This window comes from Tachypleus tridentatus, chromosome 13 (assembly GCF_004210375.1).
Source record: "Tachypleus tridentatus isolate NWPU-2018 chromosome 13, ASM421037v1, whole genome shotgun sequence".
Classification (NCBI taxonomy): Eukaryota; Metazoa; Arthropoda; class Merostomata; order Xiphosura; family Limulidae; genus Tachypleus; species Tachypleus tridentatus.
This window is the reverse complement of record NC_134837.1, coordinates 96,912,668-96,930,583: the sequence shown is the minus strand read 5'-3', so window position 1 is coordinate 96,930,583 and position 17,916 is coordinate 96,912,668. Positions and strand designations below refer to the sequence as shown.

Below are 17,916 nucleotides of genomic sequence, written 5' to 3'. Positions count from 1 at the left end.
ATGAATAATACCTTGAACATAAAAAACACAATAAACATTGTCTTTGCATTTGATCAAGACTGTCATGTCTTTTTTTGGACGTAGTTATAATGGTGACTTCCACTGGGATTACTGTAGTTTCCTTTCAGGGTCATAACTCATCACCAGTAATAATGATGTTGATGAAATTAGGATCAATTTCTAGCCTTCTTTTCAGATCATCACACACTTGTGGAAGGTGAAACTTTTGGTCATCCGTCTGTGTGTTTTTCTTATAGCAAAGCCACAAAGGGCTATCTGCTCAGCCCACCGAGGGGAATCGAACCCCTGATTTTAGCGTTGTAAATCCGGAGACATACCGCTTCACTAGCAGGGGGCATGGTCATTCGTCAACAGCCTTGGAACAAATTTTGCAGACACTCGACCCATGTAGAGTTTTTCAGTTAAAATTGCCTGACACAATCCAAAGGAAATGTCTGGTTCATCAGCAATTTCACGGAGAGTTAACTGTCGATCGCTTCAAATTTTTTCTTTCACCTTTGCAACGATTTCTTCAATGGACTATGTCGACAGTCACCCAGAATGTGGGTCATCTTTGATCGATTTCCAGCCATCTTGAAGCAATTTATCCACTGATAAGCAACAACCTTACTTAAGCAGTCATCACCAAAGGCAGTTCTTAACATTTCAAGGATTTCTGTTCCTCCTTTACCATTTTTCACACAAAACATGATGCAAACACATTCTTCTTTTTTTCTGTCCATTTTTATTATGATAGGGGCAAGAGATATGTCTGTCTTTGAACACATTTTTGGCAACATGGGTATAAGGTCTGGAGAAATGGTTTGTTCGTGGGATAGATCACTATTTGTGCTTTGTACACACCTCAGTGAAGCTCACTGCCTCTGTACTAGCACCTGTAATAAAAGAAGTCTTGGAACTTTTTTGATCAGACCTCATATTATACTGTAAAGCTTATTTTATGGAAAGTACAAACGTCTTTATAAAATATAAAATTTCTTCTTCACATTAATAAATAACATTAAAAGTTAAAAGCTGCAGATTTTACAAGCTATTTAACTGTAAAAGGTAAATAATTTATAAATTTATGGTAAATTAAACTTGTGTAATGTCCTTTTATAGAGAATCATGTTTGTATTTAGCTGCTATTTTACTCTTCAGTAAATATAATTTAAAGTGCATTACCACATTTAATCACTGGGCAAAGCACAGCCAAGTAATTAGTATGCTGGACTGTGGATTTGAGGTTTGTGCCCTGTTTACTAGTGCAAAAGAAAACAAAACACACTCCACACTTTAAGACTGTGGGCACATTATATGAGCGACAATCAAATCCCACTATGTGATTAGAATAACTCACGAGTTGGCAGTGGGCATTGTTGACAAATGCTTAATATATTTCCAATAATAGATCTTTAATCAACTAGTGGTGAAGTATTTATAACTTTTATTACATTCTTGTAAAATTAAGTTGTTACCTACTCTATAGTTTTGGTATCAGCATTTCCCTTTCCTTACATAAATTTGAGACATTGTAATTTGCTAATCGAATTAAGACACTTGTTAATCTGAATAAAATTTATTAAAGATTGTTTGAAAATTACTTTTTCTGAACTGCAACATTGTTTATGTATATACTAAATATGTACATTTAGTTAGTATTGGATAGGATAATAGAGCTACTTAAATGTGCAACATACAGTATATAAAATATTTAATTTACTCAAGGACAAGGATAACTTTCTGTATAGAAGATATCTTATGGACAAGTGATTTGAGGTTAATATTGAATAAGGTGATTCATAAATGTGATATTTAAATCACTGAAGTCAAAGCTGATAGGTAAAGAACTACTGGCAAATTAAAATATGATTATTAAACTTATTGTGTAATATTTCTGTAAATTTCTGTGGTACATATTATTCATCTTGGTATCACCTTTCTAGTTTACAGTGGAATATGCATTTAACAATGGTTTGTTACAAAATTTCACAATTTTGTCTATAGTTTATTATTTATGCTAGTAACATTGTGTTGTTTAAGTACTTCACACCTTACAGTGATTTTTCAAATTCTTGAGTTTCATCAACTAAATAGCAGCTGGAAAGAGAAGTAAAATAAAAAACAAGTTAATATCTGTCTATTTTCTTATTGTTAATTTGTTTTGTTACTTTATGTGTAATTTTTGTGATAAAAGAAGGCAATATGTAGTACTTAATTCTGATTTTGTTTCTGTACAAAAGATTTGTAATGTTTACTTGCCAAATTTCTTGAAGATACATAAATTGTATTTGACAATTTATCGATACATTTGGATTACGACTTCATGATACAATAAATCTGTACTGTTGCACCTTTAGTAAAAATTAGTAAGTTGTAAATATCTATATTAACATAAAATCTGATGTGCAACTCTAAAAGCCAAAAACAATTATTTATAGTAGTTCAGAATGGTTCTGTGACATCACTTCTTCTGTAATATTTCAAAATGTTAATGTAGTGCAATTATTAAACATAAAAGGTTTGCTTCCTTGTGTCACAAATTAAAAGTCCATTTCAATACATTGAGAACCAGCTTGTGTTATCAGAAGGAAGTATATTCAATTTAGCATAATTAAGTTGGATTCTAAAGTGATATGTACTTTGTAAAATAATATATAATATTTTCTACCATTGGATTGGCTACTCTTAGATAAGTTATCAGGAAAAATTTTACAAGTTATTCATATAAAATTCCAGTTGTTGTATTATGTGATTTACCACTTTAACTACATATAATTATAATCACAGTTTTATTCTGTAGAAAAAAAGAAATGTTCCAGAAAAAGGGTAGGAGGTGAGACTTTTGTACAAATGTAATGCAAGTATTATTCTAAATTGCCTCAATGATATTTAATATTGTAGAATTTGATCTGATGTACAAGTGAACATGAAAACGATTACCACAAACACATTCCGTGATCTTGCACTCAAGTTTTTTGACATATGAAATGCAGTGTTTTATAGCTTTAAAATTAAACAGTATTTTTAGTCTATTTTCAAGTTACTTGTTTTTGAACAGGACATTTCAAAAAATTATTATTTTTTACACAAACATTTATTTTCTTTTATTGATGAATGTAAAATATATATTACCTCATGGAGGGATGAGTAAATAAGCATGGCCATGTACTTTGCATCCCATTGCTGCATAATCCCACTCCATGCATTTGATTCATGGGTGCATTATAGAAATGATGGTCAAATTCCATTGTTCAATTAGGATGACTGAAGAGTTGATTGTGGGTGCTGTTGATCAACTGCTGCCCTTCTAGTATGCAAGTTAAAAATTTGAGGAAGCTGTTAAGATGACCTTTGTATAACTTTGCACAAATATCTAAAATCTTATACTTAAAAGTAAAAACTGTAATGTAAAAATTGTATTAGACTTCCATTACTTATAGCAAATTTGGTTTAGTTTAAAAAATGTATCTCATAAAGAAATTGCCTGTAATCAGCCTTATTTCACACAGTTAGTGCCCTTTAAATCAGAATGAAACCTTATAAAAGTAATGTTTTGTTCGTCAGGAACTATCATAAATGAAATCAAATTTATGCTGATAACTAAATTAATTAGGTTATATTATCTTGATACATATTTGAAACATTGTTTATATGTAGTATGATTATATACTATAACAGTACAGTAAAGAATGTAGAAAGCAGCTTTTAAATTTTGTTAATTGTACTGTGCTCTCTCTTCTGGAATTTATTGTTAATTTGTTTCCCACAGAGTCATTTATGGTAAAAACCACACAATTGTACATGAATATTTTCAGTTAATAAACTTTCCCTTTAGGAATACTTGAATGACCATACTTATTATAAATTATTGGGACTACAACAATTTTATTTTTGTTCATCAGATATTCTTCAAAGAATTTTCAATACTTCATACATAACACAAATGGTGGAAATGAGTTAGAGTTTGTCTTGTAATTTTAGCTTCTTTAAATTGTTTACATTATTACCTTTTTTACAGATTTGTTTAGAAGAAAAGTTTCTAACTATTCATCCATGCAGTGCAGGAAAATAATTTAATGATCATCATTTCTAAATTCATCTCTGCTTGCATGTTACTTGACAATAAAATTAATAAAACATCACATATTTTATTGAAAATTATGGACTTTGTTTTATGTTTTTTTTATATTTAGATTCAGATTTTTAAAGTTTAATCCTTCATATGGGAATAGGACTTTCCAAATTGACCTGTGGAGTTATATGAAAACTGGCATGGACATTCGAGGGATAATTCAAAATAAGAATGTTTAAGTGTTGGAAATATTCATTTTGTAGTCCTTAAATACCAAGTGAAGTTTTTGACCTGTCAGAATTTATCCTTGGATTTATTTAAAAAGTGGCAAGAACACATAAGTGGGCAACCAAAACAAAATATACAACCTTTTTTTGAACTTTCACAGTAAGTAGAATTGTTCATTAACATTTATATGCCAAAGTAGAAGAAGAAGGAATGACAAGGATGGAGCTTAACCAGTCAAGAAACTTTCCACTAATCTCACACAAGCATACACTGTTTCTCATGGTAATACATTGCATCTAGAAGTGTCTTGCAGAAGAAATGTAAATCATGAAGGATATATATATATCTTTAATTATATAAAAGTTTTGTTTGTGCAAAACATGTTTTTATAATAAAATGCAATTTTGATATAATGGCAATGTTGAACATACTTTAACATAAAGACCTATATTCAGTTAACAGAGAATAGTCAATGATGTTCATTAAATGCTTATTATTTGTGAATGTAAATTTACACTGCCTTGTTCAATCAATTGTTTGTGTATTTTTTCTTGTTATTCAGTATTAGAAAATTGTATTTAGTTTGTACAGTTAGATTTTAAAATTACACTTAAACTATTCTAAAAGTAAAACTCTTAGAATACAAACGTCAAATTATATGAGAATATAAAATCATTTAAGATCATTTTTATTTTGTATATCAGTTGATACTTCAATTCACTTTACATATCAGATTCCATTTATAATTTTAATTTTTTTCATGGATGTAATTTTATACACTTGTTTATGGAGTAAATATAATAATCTGCTAAAAATGAGTTTGTTCATGAATTATGTATTATTATTTAATTGGGAATTGTGAAAAGGCAGAACTGTTTATAATTGTAAATGCAATGGACATCCTTTTTCTTCTGGCTAGATATTCTCATTTCAGCATGTAATACTGTGGTTTATAAATTGTTTCTTAAAATCTGCTACAAGACCATATGTATATTAATCATTTGTAATTTATATATGTAAAACGTTGTAGTTGTGACATGGTAGGATTTGCTGAATAACAAAGGGTTCTAACAGAAAATATATTAAAGTAACTTCAAATTCTCTCAATCTGACTAAGTTTGAAAAAGGAAAAAATATGGAACACAATATAAAACACAGTGAAACAATCTTTATAACATAATGTCTTGGGACAGCATGGGAGTTATTGGTCCATCTTGGCTGTTACATCATTTAAACTGTTAAAAAAATACATTTTTAAAAATCTTAAAGCTAGTCTTTATCATTCATATAATTAAAGTTTTTTCTTAAACTCACTTTAGATTTACTGCCTCTGGTACATCCGAAGGCAACCAAAGCCCAATCATGCTGTAAAAAAATTTAAACTGTCTTAACTAAAGATGACTCCCACATTGCCAAAATTTGTGTTCCCTAGTAGCCCTACTATTCTCATTGTTAAGTATGAAATAAATGATGTATCAACACAGTTAATCCATTTACAGTTTTAAACACTGCAGTCAGATCTTCCATAATTCTTCATTTTTCCAAAGAAAACAGTTTGAGAGATTTTGTCTTCTCCTCATATGAAAACCTATCCATTCCAGGCACCATTTAAACCCTTTCCAACAACTTAATGCCATTTTTTAAGGTAAGGCATCAAAGAATGAATGCAGTATTCCAAATGTGGCATAGCCCATGACCTGTACAATATTATAACTTCTTTAGACTTGTTTTCACTATTTCTGTAGATACAACCTGCAGTATGTTACTTGGATGGCTTTAAAAAGTGATTAACTATACACCAAGATCCCATTCTTTCATAACCCTGTTAAGGTTATTTTCAACCAAATTATACTTATGATTCAAATTATGATAACCCACATGTATTATCTTGAATTTGTTATGATTAAACCCATCTGTCATGTATTTGCCCAATTCACTAAATGATCTAAATCCTTTTGTAAAACAGCAGCATCCTCTTTACAGCCAGCAAAACCCAAGACCTGGATATCATCAGCAAATTTAAGTAATTTATTGACCATTCCTTTATCTGTGTCATTGGTGTAAATGAAAAAGCTTTATACAAGTTTTTATGTGGCATCTTATCAAAAGCTGTCTGAAAATCAAGGTATACCATGTAATATAGTGGATTGCACCTTAATGTTGTTGTAGATTTTGTTAAAAAAATTCAAAGTTGTTGAGATTGTGGTTAAATGTGACTTATTCTGAGAAGGAAATACCATTATATGCACAAATCAACAATTCTATATTCTCGAGCAATTATACCGTCCATGCGACTGTTGACGCTTCATGTTAAAATGTTGATACTTTACCTGAGTTATCAGTGAGAGAGGCTACTGTCTGCTATTTTCAAACACAGTATGTAGAACTTTACATAAACCTTTCCCACAGAAAGACAAAACGTGATATCATAGGTGAATAACACAGAATAATGGGTAGGCTAGAAAAAAAGGAACTTAACAAGCCGCCTTGATCAATTTGTATATTAAAATTGTATATGTGGAAAATGCTTTAAATATTGTATATGAATACAAGAGAGTAATAAACGCATGACTGCATACCACATACATAGTTCAAGTTGTTTTCTTAATGCAAAGCATTTTTTCCCCTTATAATAAACTTGTATGGTTTTGCAGTTATTAGTGATGACAAGAAACCCACTTGAAGTAACACTTTATTCTCAAGATGGCTAGTATGGGTTTTAAAACCTTAAAGTACAGAACAACATTTTTTAAACCTTTGTAGTTAGTATCTCGGATTAAAAAAGGGAAAAGCATTTAAAACGTTTTACTACAAATCTGAATTTAGTAACAAATAATAATTTTGGCTAGCAATGCTAAAATCGTTTTCTAGTCGTAATTCCTTTAAAGTTAACAGTTTTAACCTAATCCTGTATTAGTCTTCTGGTGTATTCATGGACCCAAATATTTTGTAAACATCAGCACTGATAGGCAGAAACACGCACAGGTTTGTTGTTCTCAGTAGTTTCAGTTAAATTGTTACACTTAGTTTAGGTGGTTAAAAAAACAAAGAAACATTTTATATTAATTGTTTATTTATTATTTGAGTGTTTGTGTTTTCAGTTTCCAAACTAATAGTTTATAATTATTTAAATATTTTAATATTAATTTATGATGGGGTCCACTCAGAGCCCGTTAGAGCGACTATGGTAAATTTTACAGAAGACTAACACAGGGTAAAAACTATAATTATTCACAAACGCTTAAAAGTGAGTGAAATCTGATTTGAAAAGTAAAATGTTGAATTACAGTACTGTTACAGAAAAATTGTTAAAACACTACTATAAGTTTACTAAATGAAAGAAACGTAGTTCATATGTTTTCATTGAAAGATTAAAAAATATTTTAACCATCAGAGTGCATCATTGATTTGGAACGTTTTACTTCGTAAAGTTGGTTATATGAATCTCAGTATGATAGTATAAAAAAGCTGTAAAAGCATCTGGTGAATACAGTTATAAAACGCATGAATATTTTTTATAATCAATATTTATTGCAACTGCATTTTTTACTGAAAATGTTAAGTTTTAAGTGTGCAATAAAAGATAATTCCATGTTTTCATGGAAACTTACATTGTACCAACTGTTTAACACAAAATATTAAGTTGTTACAAACTTTATGACCCTGGTTTAAGGGTCAGGTGGGTTAAGGCGTTAATCATAATCTGAGGGTTGCGGGTTCGAATCCCCGTCACCAAACATGCTCACCCTTTCAGCCGTGGGGGCGTTATGATGTTACAGTCAACCCCACTATTCGTTGGTAAAAGAGTAGCCCAAAAGTTGGCGGTTGGTGGTGATGACTAGTGCCTTCCCCCTAGTCTTACGTTATTAAATTAGGGACGGCTAGCACAAATAGCCTTCGTGTAGCTTTCTGAGCCCAAAAACCCAACAAAACAAATAACAATGTTAATCTATAAATCAAAATGAAAACAGTTTTTCAATTTTTCAAAAAATCTGTTAACCCAATGATTTATAATATTCTAATATAGTCTCTGACTATCTACGTAATAGATTTTGTAGTTAACTGTTATGCTATAACATACAAATTTAATTACAATTATAAAAAGAAAGTGAAATCAGTATTTTAAAAATTAGACGAAATATAACAAAAAATAGTCAATCGACTAATTACAGCGACTTTGAATATGTTTAATTCATGCACTGTTTGTTTTGAATTTCGCGCAAAGCTATAGGAGGGCTATCTGCGCTAGCCGTCCCTAATTTAGCAATGTAACACTAGAGGGAAGGCAGTTAGTCATCACCACCCACCGCTAACTCTTGGGCTACTCTCTTACCAATGAATAGTGGGATTGCCATAACATTATAACGCCCCCACGGCTGAAAGGGCTAGCATGTTTGGTGTGACGGAGATGTGAACCCTCGACCCTTGGATTACGAGTCGAACGCCTTAACCCACCTGGCCATGCCAGGCCAGTTCATACACTTTTGCAGATGACTGTATTTCATAACTTATAATAACATTTCAAAATACGTGGAATGCGTTGCCAAATAATCTGCTAACAAAACATGATAAAGAAAACATATAGATAATGAAATATAAAAATGAACTGCAAAAATTTGTAACTTTTCTAAGTAAAGTAAGTTATTGAACAATCTAAAACTCAACTAAAGAATCAAGACATTTATTTCGCAATATAAACATTTAATATTTACTTTCGTGGAAAATCAGAAATATACAATATATATATGTATATATCGGATCTGGTATATTTCCTCAAAATTGAAAGATGTTTTTTGAGAAAGGAAGGATTTGTTCGCTGTGTTGAATTTTAGATACCCAGGAGGGTCAGGTACACAAGACCTCTTACTCCATCCCTAACTTTCATGTCGGCTACTGCTATGTTGTTGTTATAGTGCTATTGGGCCAGAGTACTCCGGCTCTTTTCAGGGCAATGTTCATGTAGTGTCTTGATTTGCCCTTTTTATTTATTTTTTATTTTCTTCTTTTATATATATATATATATTTCATTATTACTCTTATTTATTTTATTTTTTATCTTTTTAAAATCTATTTATATATGTGTTTAACGAAAAAGGAAAAAGGAAGAGAGAAAAATAATAATAATACAAAAAAAAGTATGAATATTATACTAGTTTTAAGGGTCTAGTGCATGGTGGCCAGCTTGATTTATGTTTCTTAAATATATATTCATAGGAGAAAGGTATTTAGGGCTATGTTCATCGAGATCACATAATAAATCAGTTTTACGCCAATTTTTATTATAATAATTTAGTGTATTATGCAATAGTCTTTCAAATACCGTCTCTATGTTTGCATACTTGTGCATGAATGTGGATGAAGTTGAGATTGAATTTTGTAGTTGTAATTGTTTTTGTGTTATGTCCAAACTGGACATGCATATTCCATTACGGGTTTAATCTATGTAAGGATTTGTTTTAACCATTGTGTCTTAAAATGACCGAAAATGAGGCGGGAAATTTGTATTTGTATAGTATACGCCATCTGTAATGCTCAACTCTAAAACAAGTAACTAATATTTCGGGAAAGCATTGTAATGATATTAATACAAAAAAAGAAAAGAAAAAGAAAATGTGAGTTAGAAACTTTAATATTGCGCATTTCTTTCAATGTTTCATAAAACATTTCTTTTGCTCCAACAAATATATAAAATTTTATTTTTCCTCTTTCTTATGTATCTTCTAACGACTCAAAATATAAACGTTTGACTTACTTGTAAGTCTTACCAGCTTTTGTACTAGTGCCACTATTAACGATAGTAACGTTAATTGAATTTTGATTTTGAAATGCAATAAAACCTAAAAGCTCAAAAGAAAGTAGAGGGAAACTTATTTTACCCGAATTAATTACTTATACTTTATTGTATGTCGTGTACACAAAGGCTAATCTATGTTAATAATAATTATATAGTTTCTAGTACTAATAGCGTAGATTATAATTTCTCTATTAGTGCAAATTCAAACAAGTTTATGACGTAACTAAATAGATAGTTTGGGCCTTTTTTTAAATGTTTTGTTATTATTACAAAACCTTTCCATATTGTTATAACTCATGATTAAAAAATAATTTCTGCTCACACTATGACTGGTTATCAGCTTCTATACTGTATAGAGATGTACTATTAATTTGGGTAAAGATTGAATATTTTACGTTTCACTTCCAGCATAACCTGTCCTTGCGTTTGCGTTTTTAAAAAGTCGCATACCCAAACAAAATAAAAATGTATATAAAAGTCGATCACTTGTGTGTTAGATTACAAATTATAACTTGTTCTGTACCATAAACGTTTTGTTTACTTTTACTACCATGTCATATACTTGGTTATTTCACATTTGTAACTTGATATTTTGGTTTTTACTTTAGGTATTTAAGAATAATAGATAGTAAGTAAGCTTAATAATTTTTAGACAAGTTAGATTCGTAACCTCCATCATTTATGTTTGGCATGTATATTATAATAGAAATTTGCCCTCCTGTCTCACTTGAGCATTATCGTTACAAATGATAGTATAAACATTTGTTCTTTAGTTTAAATAATTTTGTAAGAAGCTGTTTACACTGTAAAGTGTGCCTGTAGGATGTGTTAGAAATTCTTGTATAATAAATAGTTTAAAAGAACTAGCAATGCTACTAAGTAATTTAGTTTGGTATTTTGGAAACTATTAAAATCTTCAACAATGGATTGAGCATAAAAATAATATAGCATATTTTTCTCTCCCCCTAAAGTAGTTTGTATTAGTAGAACTTTCAGCTCCATCCAAGATGAAGTTCCGAGGAAAGATGGTTGAAATAATATGTATCCAGCAATTTACAAGTGAGTTACATAAATATATTTTGACAGTCTTTTGTTTACAAGTAAAACTTTTTAGTATAAAATGTTTAATAAAAGTTAGTGTGAACTTTATGATACAATCCCAATTTTAGTTTTATTTTAAAATTTTGGAGTGGATTTTATTGTAAATATTCCCTGTTATTTAAAAATTGTTAAGTTTGATTAAAGTTTACTGCCTTGAATCTAGAGAATAAAAAACTATTAATCTTCCACAGTTTTATAAAATTCGTACTAAGATGTAAGTACTGACAAGAATAAATCATATACTTGTAAGTATAAAAAACAAAAGAAAAAAATATAGGAGTAAACAAGTATCTGATACACTTGTATATGTATCTTTATACATATGTAGTTAAGGGCAACACAATCTGTTAGGAGCATGGGGTAGATGTTATTGAGCTTTCTGTTCATTATGTTGTGATCCTTGTTATAAATAGTAGTCCTTGAGCCAGCTGCACTTATTCATTATTTTTACACCATTCAAATGTTTACATTCATACTTCATATTAATGAGGAAAGTGTGGCTGACTCACTGGTACAGGAAATAAGCATGCTTGCTATAATTTTAAGAGTTGTTCACCCAGATATATTTTTGTTTACAAACAATTCTAAAATAGACTTATACTATAAGATTTTGTAGAAAATCTAATTGTAGTCTTTGTTAATTCCAAGTTTTAAATGCCAGTGAAACTGTTGTAATCAGCTATGTGCAAATATGTATCTATGCTGTTTTGGGACATAAACAATAACATAGCATTCACCATGTTTTTGAAATCTCTTTTACTATATAAAATATTAATAAGTTATGCATTATGAAAGCTAGTCTTTCCAGGTTCAGTTTGCAGATTGTTTCATAAAAAAAATCCCATGAAGTGTTGATAAATACAAGGACAATTACATGTCTTATTTAGTGCTCTTCAAACTTCAGTGATCACAGATAGAACTATTGTTTTATATGGGCTAAAATACATTTCACTTAACTGTTAAAAATGCCATAGCTACTTTTAACTTGTAATCAACATGTTGATAAATTACCTTCTTTTCTAATTGACAAAGAATTTCATTTCAAAGTGATATGAAATTTACTTTTTGTGCTTTATGTAAATTTATTGTCGACTTGGAAAGTTTTTTTAAAGTTCCCAGTATAACTTGCACATTTAAAACAGGTGCAGATTTAAGTGGATATTCATGAAGGTTAATATAATATGTGAAATATTAATTTATGCTCAGTATTACTGGCAATAGAAGTATTAACATTTCAGGTGATGAATTGTAAAAGATAAAATATTTTCCAGTATGCATTTTTTTCTCCTAATTTGAGTATTTCTTTACTTTACTATGGAATTGTAAGCAAGTGATTTCATACAATTTCTGAATAAGCTAGGATATTATTATATCCTTTAATTAATTTACTAAGCATTCTGTCACTTCCTTGTATCCTAAACTTTGTGTTTTTCATAATTTAATTAAAACATAATTTACCTTTTTAATGTCTAATGCTTTTAAGTCATTAAACATTTTGATAAGAAGGGGTTGAAGAAGTACAAGTAAATTAGATTGTAAAATGATTAGGAGAAAGTTGTTATAAGTGGAATCCAGTCAAACTGGATCCTTGTTACCAATGAAGTATCTTAGGGGTCGATACTTTGACAAAGTTTGACAAAGAGCATTTGTGTGAAATGTTGTTAAAAAAAGTATATTTTTTTTATTTAACCTAATCATTATAACCTACATAAATATGGCTTATCTTTCTATCATCATGTGATTCTACTGTTAACTTTTTAATAGTAATATCAGTGGATTGTATTTTGTTGAACTGCTAGATGGGACTTTTATGTATGATTGGATTATTATTCACACTACTGCAGAGGTTTTTGAGGTTGAGACCACTGATACATGAGATTAGGTTTACATGTCATCTTAATCTCATTGATATCCTAGATATGGATTATTTTGCATTCTTAAGTGGGATTGTGGTTCTTTGACATTTTACAGAAATCTTCAGACCAACCAGTTATTTTCAGTCCCTATCCATTATGCATTTTGTATTGTAACAGTATTACAAAACAAGAATTATGCTGCCATTTGTGGTGCCTTATTAATTTGTAGCAAAACAAAAAGTTTTTCTTATGTTGAAGTATCTGTGCACACACAAGAAGGTTGAAACTCATTACCTACAACATATATAAATGTGTGTGTGGGGAAGAAAAAAGTGTGTATGTATACATACATGCAAAGGCATCATTTGAGTGGTTAAAAGATTTGGGGCTGAAGCCCTTAAGTGCAGGAATTTTTGATATTTCAGTGTGACATCGATTATGGCTTTCTATTTTGGGATTTGGAGTTCTATCAAATAGAATCAGGGCATGAGCTCCGTGTACCAATGCTTAGTGATGCAAGGCTTGATCACCTTATTGGCCATATTGTTTAATGCTAGTTGTGAGACTTGTGTGTCAGAAATAAAATAAAACCAATATTATGCCTTTTTTAGTGACAGTGAACCATTTAACAGATTATTGATCATGCCAATTCACGGTTACCATCAAATAGCTTTGCCAAAAGTCTAATAACTTCACTGCACTGTCATTAATAAAATTCCAATCTTCAACAGTCTCAGTCAATAATATATAGAGTATCTAACTGAATCCATGTATTAGTCATTTAAGGATTGCTTTATAGCTAATTACTGCTCATATTCTGAGATCATACAACTTAGGTTAGTAGTATTATTTTGGCCACATCTTACAAGCATTGCATAAAAACCAAAATATAAATTAACTCGCCTGATGTCAGGTACATTTAAAGTTTGCTATGTACCAGATGTATATGTATATATATTGTGATGATGAATAGACAGATATGGTTTAAATATTTGTTGGCTAAATTTTTAACTAAAATAAGTTAGGATGGGCTGGCTCTGTATATTTAGGTGTATTATTATTTTTAACAATTTTTTAAATTGATAAAAAGGAAAATATCTCATTAAAGTTTTGGTGATAATACTATGAAATTACATTAAGTAATTGTTTCTTAATTAAAAAATTCTTCATATTTTAAAATAAAAAAAACATTTTACAGAGGTTGTTGCAACTGTTGCCAAAGTAGCAAAAATTGTGGCCTTACGACTTTCTTCCTCACATCTCTTTCTTGTACTGAATGAACAGGTTGTCAATGGTGGAACAAGCATGTGGTGTTCATTACGTCAGGTTTGTATGGTAACATTTTTACATTAAGAATTGATTGGTAAGAACCTGATAATGGCTATAAGTTACTTAATTCATAGAAATCAGTTTACAAAAGGAACATTGTAATTTTCATTATCAGCCAGGGAGATTAAGTACAAAACAGACATAAATATTGGTTATAATTAATAAATAAGAACCTTACTGAATTCCAACAGTCAACCATAGAATTAACAATTTACATCTGCTTTTAGATAGCAATTATTCAGGTAACTTCTTCATAGACATTTGTTCATAATAATCAAGTTCTGTTTAGATATTTTTAGACAGATGTAGAGATAATTTAACATGCATCATTTATTGTCATGCTAATAAAGGGTTTAGACTGTAAACAACATACTTATTGATAAACATTGTATTCACAAAAAGAATAACAGGAGAATTGTTACTTTCACAAAAACTAGAAACTATAAAAAAGGTTTTTATATATTTCAATGTCAATATTGATTTAAAATTTTGTTCATGCATTATAAGTATTCATTCTCACTTGCAAGCTGTAACAAGTGAGACAAATATATTTAATATGTTTATTTTGTATAATATGTTAAGCTCTCTTCAGCTAACATTTATTATTATACTTAATACATCATTGTTAAAAAGGAAATAATTCTTTAAATTCTTTAACATTCTTTGAATTTATCAGACACAAAACCCTCCATGAACAAAAGGAACATGAAACAGATCTATAAATGTATGTTGAGGTGCTTCAAACAACACAGTATTATGTATGCTTTAAAATATGAAACAACAAATAGGCAATTATGAAGATTGGGTGTAAATCTTATTTTCTGTATGTTAAATATGCGAGTACAATAAGCAAGTTACTGAACAAATAAAAATTAGTTTATTTGGAAGGTTATGGTCTGTAAATAGATATTAATCACAAAAAACTTAGAAATATTTATTAAAAGTGCTCAGGTTATAGGATTTTTATTCATTTCTGTCGAGAAGTCTTGAACTTACATGTGTTTCTAACTGAAGATTTCGTCAAATGTAGACCAGTCTAAAATGTGTTGAATGTAAATATCTAGATATCATGTTTGTGTCAATGTATGAAGTTAATCAGAATGAAATTAAAATGTATTGTTTTACTTTTTGCTGAAAGGAATAACAGGATCTGAGTGCTGTGTTTCTGCTTTACTCTGTATTCTTATTCTTTGTTAGTTTAGCAGCAATAAACAGTACTTGGAACAATAAAGAAAAGGTTCATTTGTAAAGACTGTTTTTATTCTCTTTTTTAGTCAATCCAGTTTATAATAATTCATTGTAAGAGTAGTGAGTCCAACTCGCTGATAAAATAGCTTATAATTTCCTGTTCAAATTGCTTGGCTGGATTTTCAGTTTAAGAATGCCGTTTTACAGAGTTGAAGTAATAGGTATATATGAAGAGGTTTGTGGGTATAAGGGAGTTTAGCCTTAACATTTTAATAAACAATGATAACTTTGTATAATATTTTTCATGCACACATAACACACTCTTATGATCAACTCTTTCTTGTTTAATTATTTTTATAAGGTGGTGTTTTGTTTATTTACTTCTTATAATATAAAATAAAAATAATTATTATTTGCAAATTAGGGAGTGATTTTCTTCTACTGAATTCAGGTGTTTTTTTAACTTTAATCAGGTATTGAATTGCACTGCAAATTAATACAAATAAGAAATCATCTCATGAAAAGAACTTTTGAATAAATCAGACAATTTAAAGAAAATTTATTATTTTACATAAATTTGAGCACTACTGGTTCTAGACCTGTTTAACTTAATTATCAATTTGATTAATTTTTAGGATCGTTTTTTTAATGAATACAATATGGAAGGTGTGTCGGCAGAAAACAATGAGATTTATTTGGAACTGACAACTGAAAACTTATTAAGAGCACTAAAATCAGCACATTCTGCAAAATCTTTGAAGATCAAGTTAACAAAGAAACATGTGCCTTGTTTGACTGTAGAAGTGGAGTTGGTGAGTAGAATGTAAAAGAATAGAATCCAGGTATATTCTTTGTTGTTTAGAAGTAAAAAAGTGTAATGAACATTTTTTTGTCTTTAGTTAATTACATCTTCCATAAACATCTTCAATAACCTAATAAATAACATACTAAATCTTTCCTCTGAAAAGATTTATTTGCATTTGTCAATATTTTAATTTTTGTACATTTTGTGTATTGTTATCTAATGTCAACATTTTAACTAGTTATTATATCACTGTAATTACTAAAAACCACAGAGTTTCATTTGTTTTAATGCTATGCCTGGCCATTTTTTCTCAGTTATATGTAAGTGTTAACATTAGTTTAACATTGTGTGCATAGGTGTGGATATTTTGCTTTGTCACCTTGCAACAAGAGGAATTTGGCTGTTACTTTCAGCACATTTTAAGGGTTGTTTTTATTATTATAATAACTACCCATATTTGTAGTTTCCAATTAACTATATTAAATATACTTTTATATAACTAATAATTCAAATTGAGACCATCCACAAAATTAGAAAGAAAAATGTGGAGTTATTTTTCTGATATTGTCCATTCTTCATCTGTAAATAAGGGTTGATAAAATTAGCTCATGTGAAGAATTTTTATTCAGTCATCCTTCACTATTTGTTAGGTGTCTCTTAATTATTATAAATTACAAAAAAGTGAAGTGATGGATGTAAGTTGTTACCCTTCCCCCCCAAGATGTGAAGTGAACAGACGAGCATGCACTGTGTAAATGAGTTTTGACAGCAGTGTTTCTCAGTAAAATCTATTAACAGTGTTTTTAAATATTACAGTGTTGGTCAGATGACACTAAAGTTCGTGAAATTCAGCAAAACCTGTGCCAACAAACAGAAATTCAAATATATCCTCATTTATTTGTTTTATTCACCTTATAAAATTTTTGTTGCTCTTTCACTTTTTGTTGCTTTTATGTATTTATAAGAATTCATGTTTTGTCTATTTCAAAGCTGCTGTTATTGCTATTTTTTAATAGCCTTCCTTGGTCTCAGCATCAAGAATTGTGATTCATGATGTGCCAGTAGCTGTAATTCCTCGTAGACTTTGGGATGAATTCCAAGAACCCAGAATGCCCGATTTTGATGTTTGTTGTATTACTTTTTCTGTTTATGCAATATATGTTATTTATGTGCATAGTATGTATTTTCTAATATATGTATGTATGTGTGTGTGTGTGTGTATATATATATATATTTATACATGTACGTGTTTGTATGTGTATTATAAGGGAAAATGTGGATTTATCATCATTTATCCAATTGTGTGTGTGTATATAAGTGTATTAACCTCTTTCATACTGAGTAATTTAATTAGGCTGATGCAATCTCTCCTTAAGGCTTTTACAAAACATAAAGCAAACTGATTCTTTATTATTTTTAAGAATGTGTTTTACATTATACAGGCTTCTCTCAGAGTATGAATAAGGTTAAATTAATCTTTTCATCTGAAATACCAGGTATTAATTTACATGAAAATTGTAGGTAGGTGTGATTAAACTTA

The 17,916-nt window shown here is 29.6% G+C and overlaps 1 protein-coding gene across 8 annotated transcripts in view; it reads left to right on the top strand.

The window, feature by feature from the left end:
- Positions 1-9,607: 9,607 nt before the first annotated feature.
- Hus1-like (Hus1-like checkpoint clamp component) overlaps positions 9,608-17,916 on the top strand; it is a 28,206-nt gene continuing 19,897 nt past the window's right edge. Inside the window, exons 1-5 of one of the 8 annotated variants that reach the window (XM_076477104.1) lie at positions 9,608-9,915; positions 11,072-11,156; positions 14,253-14,380; positions 16,207-16,383; positions 17,393-17,500. In XM_076477104.1, the coding sequence (XP_076333219.1) occupies positions 11,105-11,156; positions 14,253-14,380; positions 16,207-16,383; positions 17,393-17,500 (465 nt within the window). In that variant the 5' untranslated portion in view covers positions 9,608-9,915; positions 11,072-11,104. The other 7 variants (XM_076477103.1, XM_076477107.1, XM_076477110.1 and 4 more) reach the window with 7 other exon arrangements.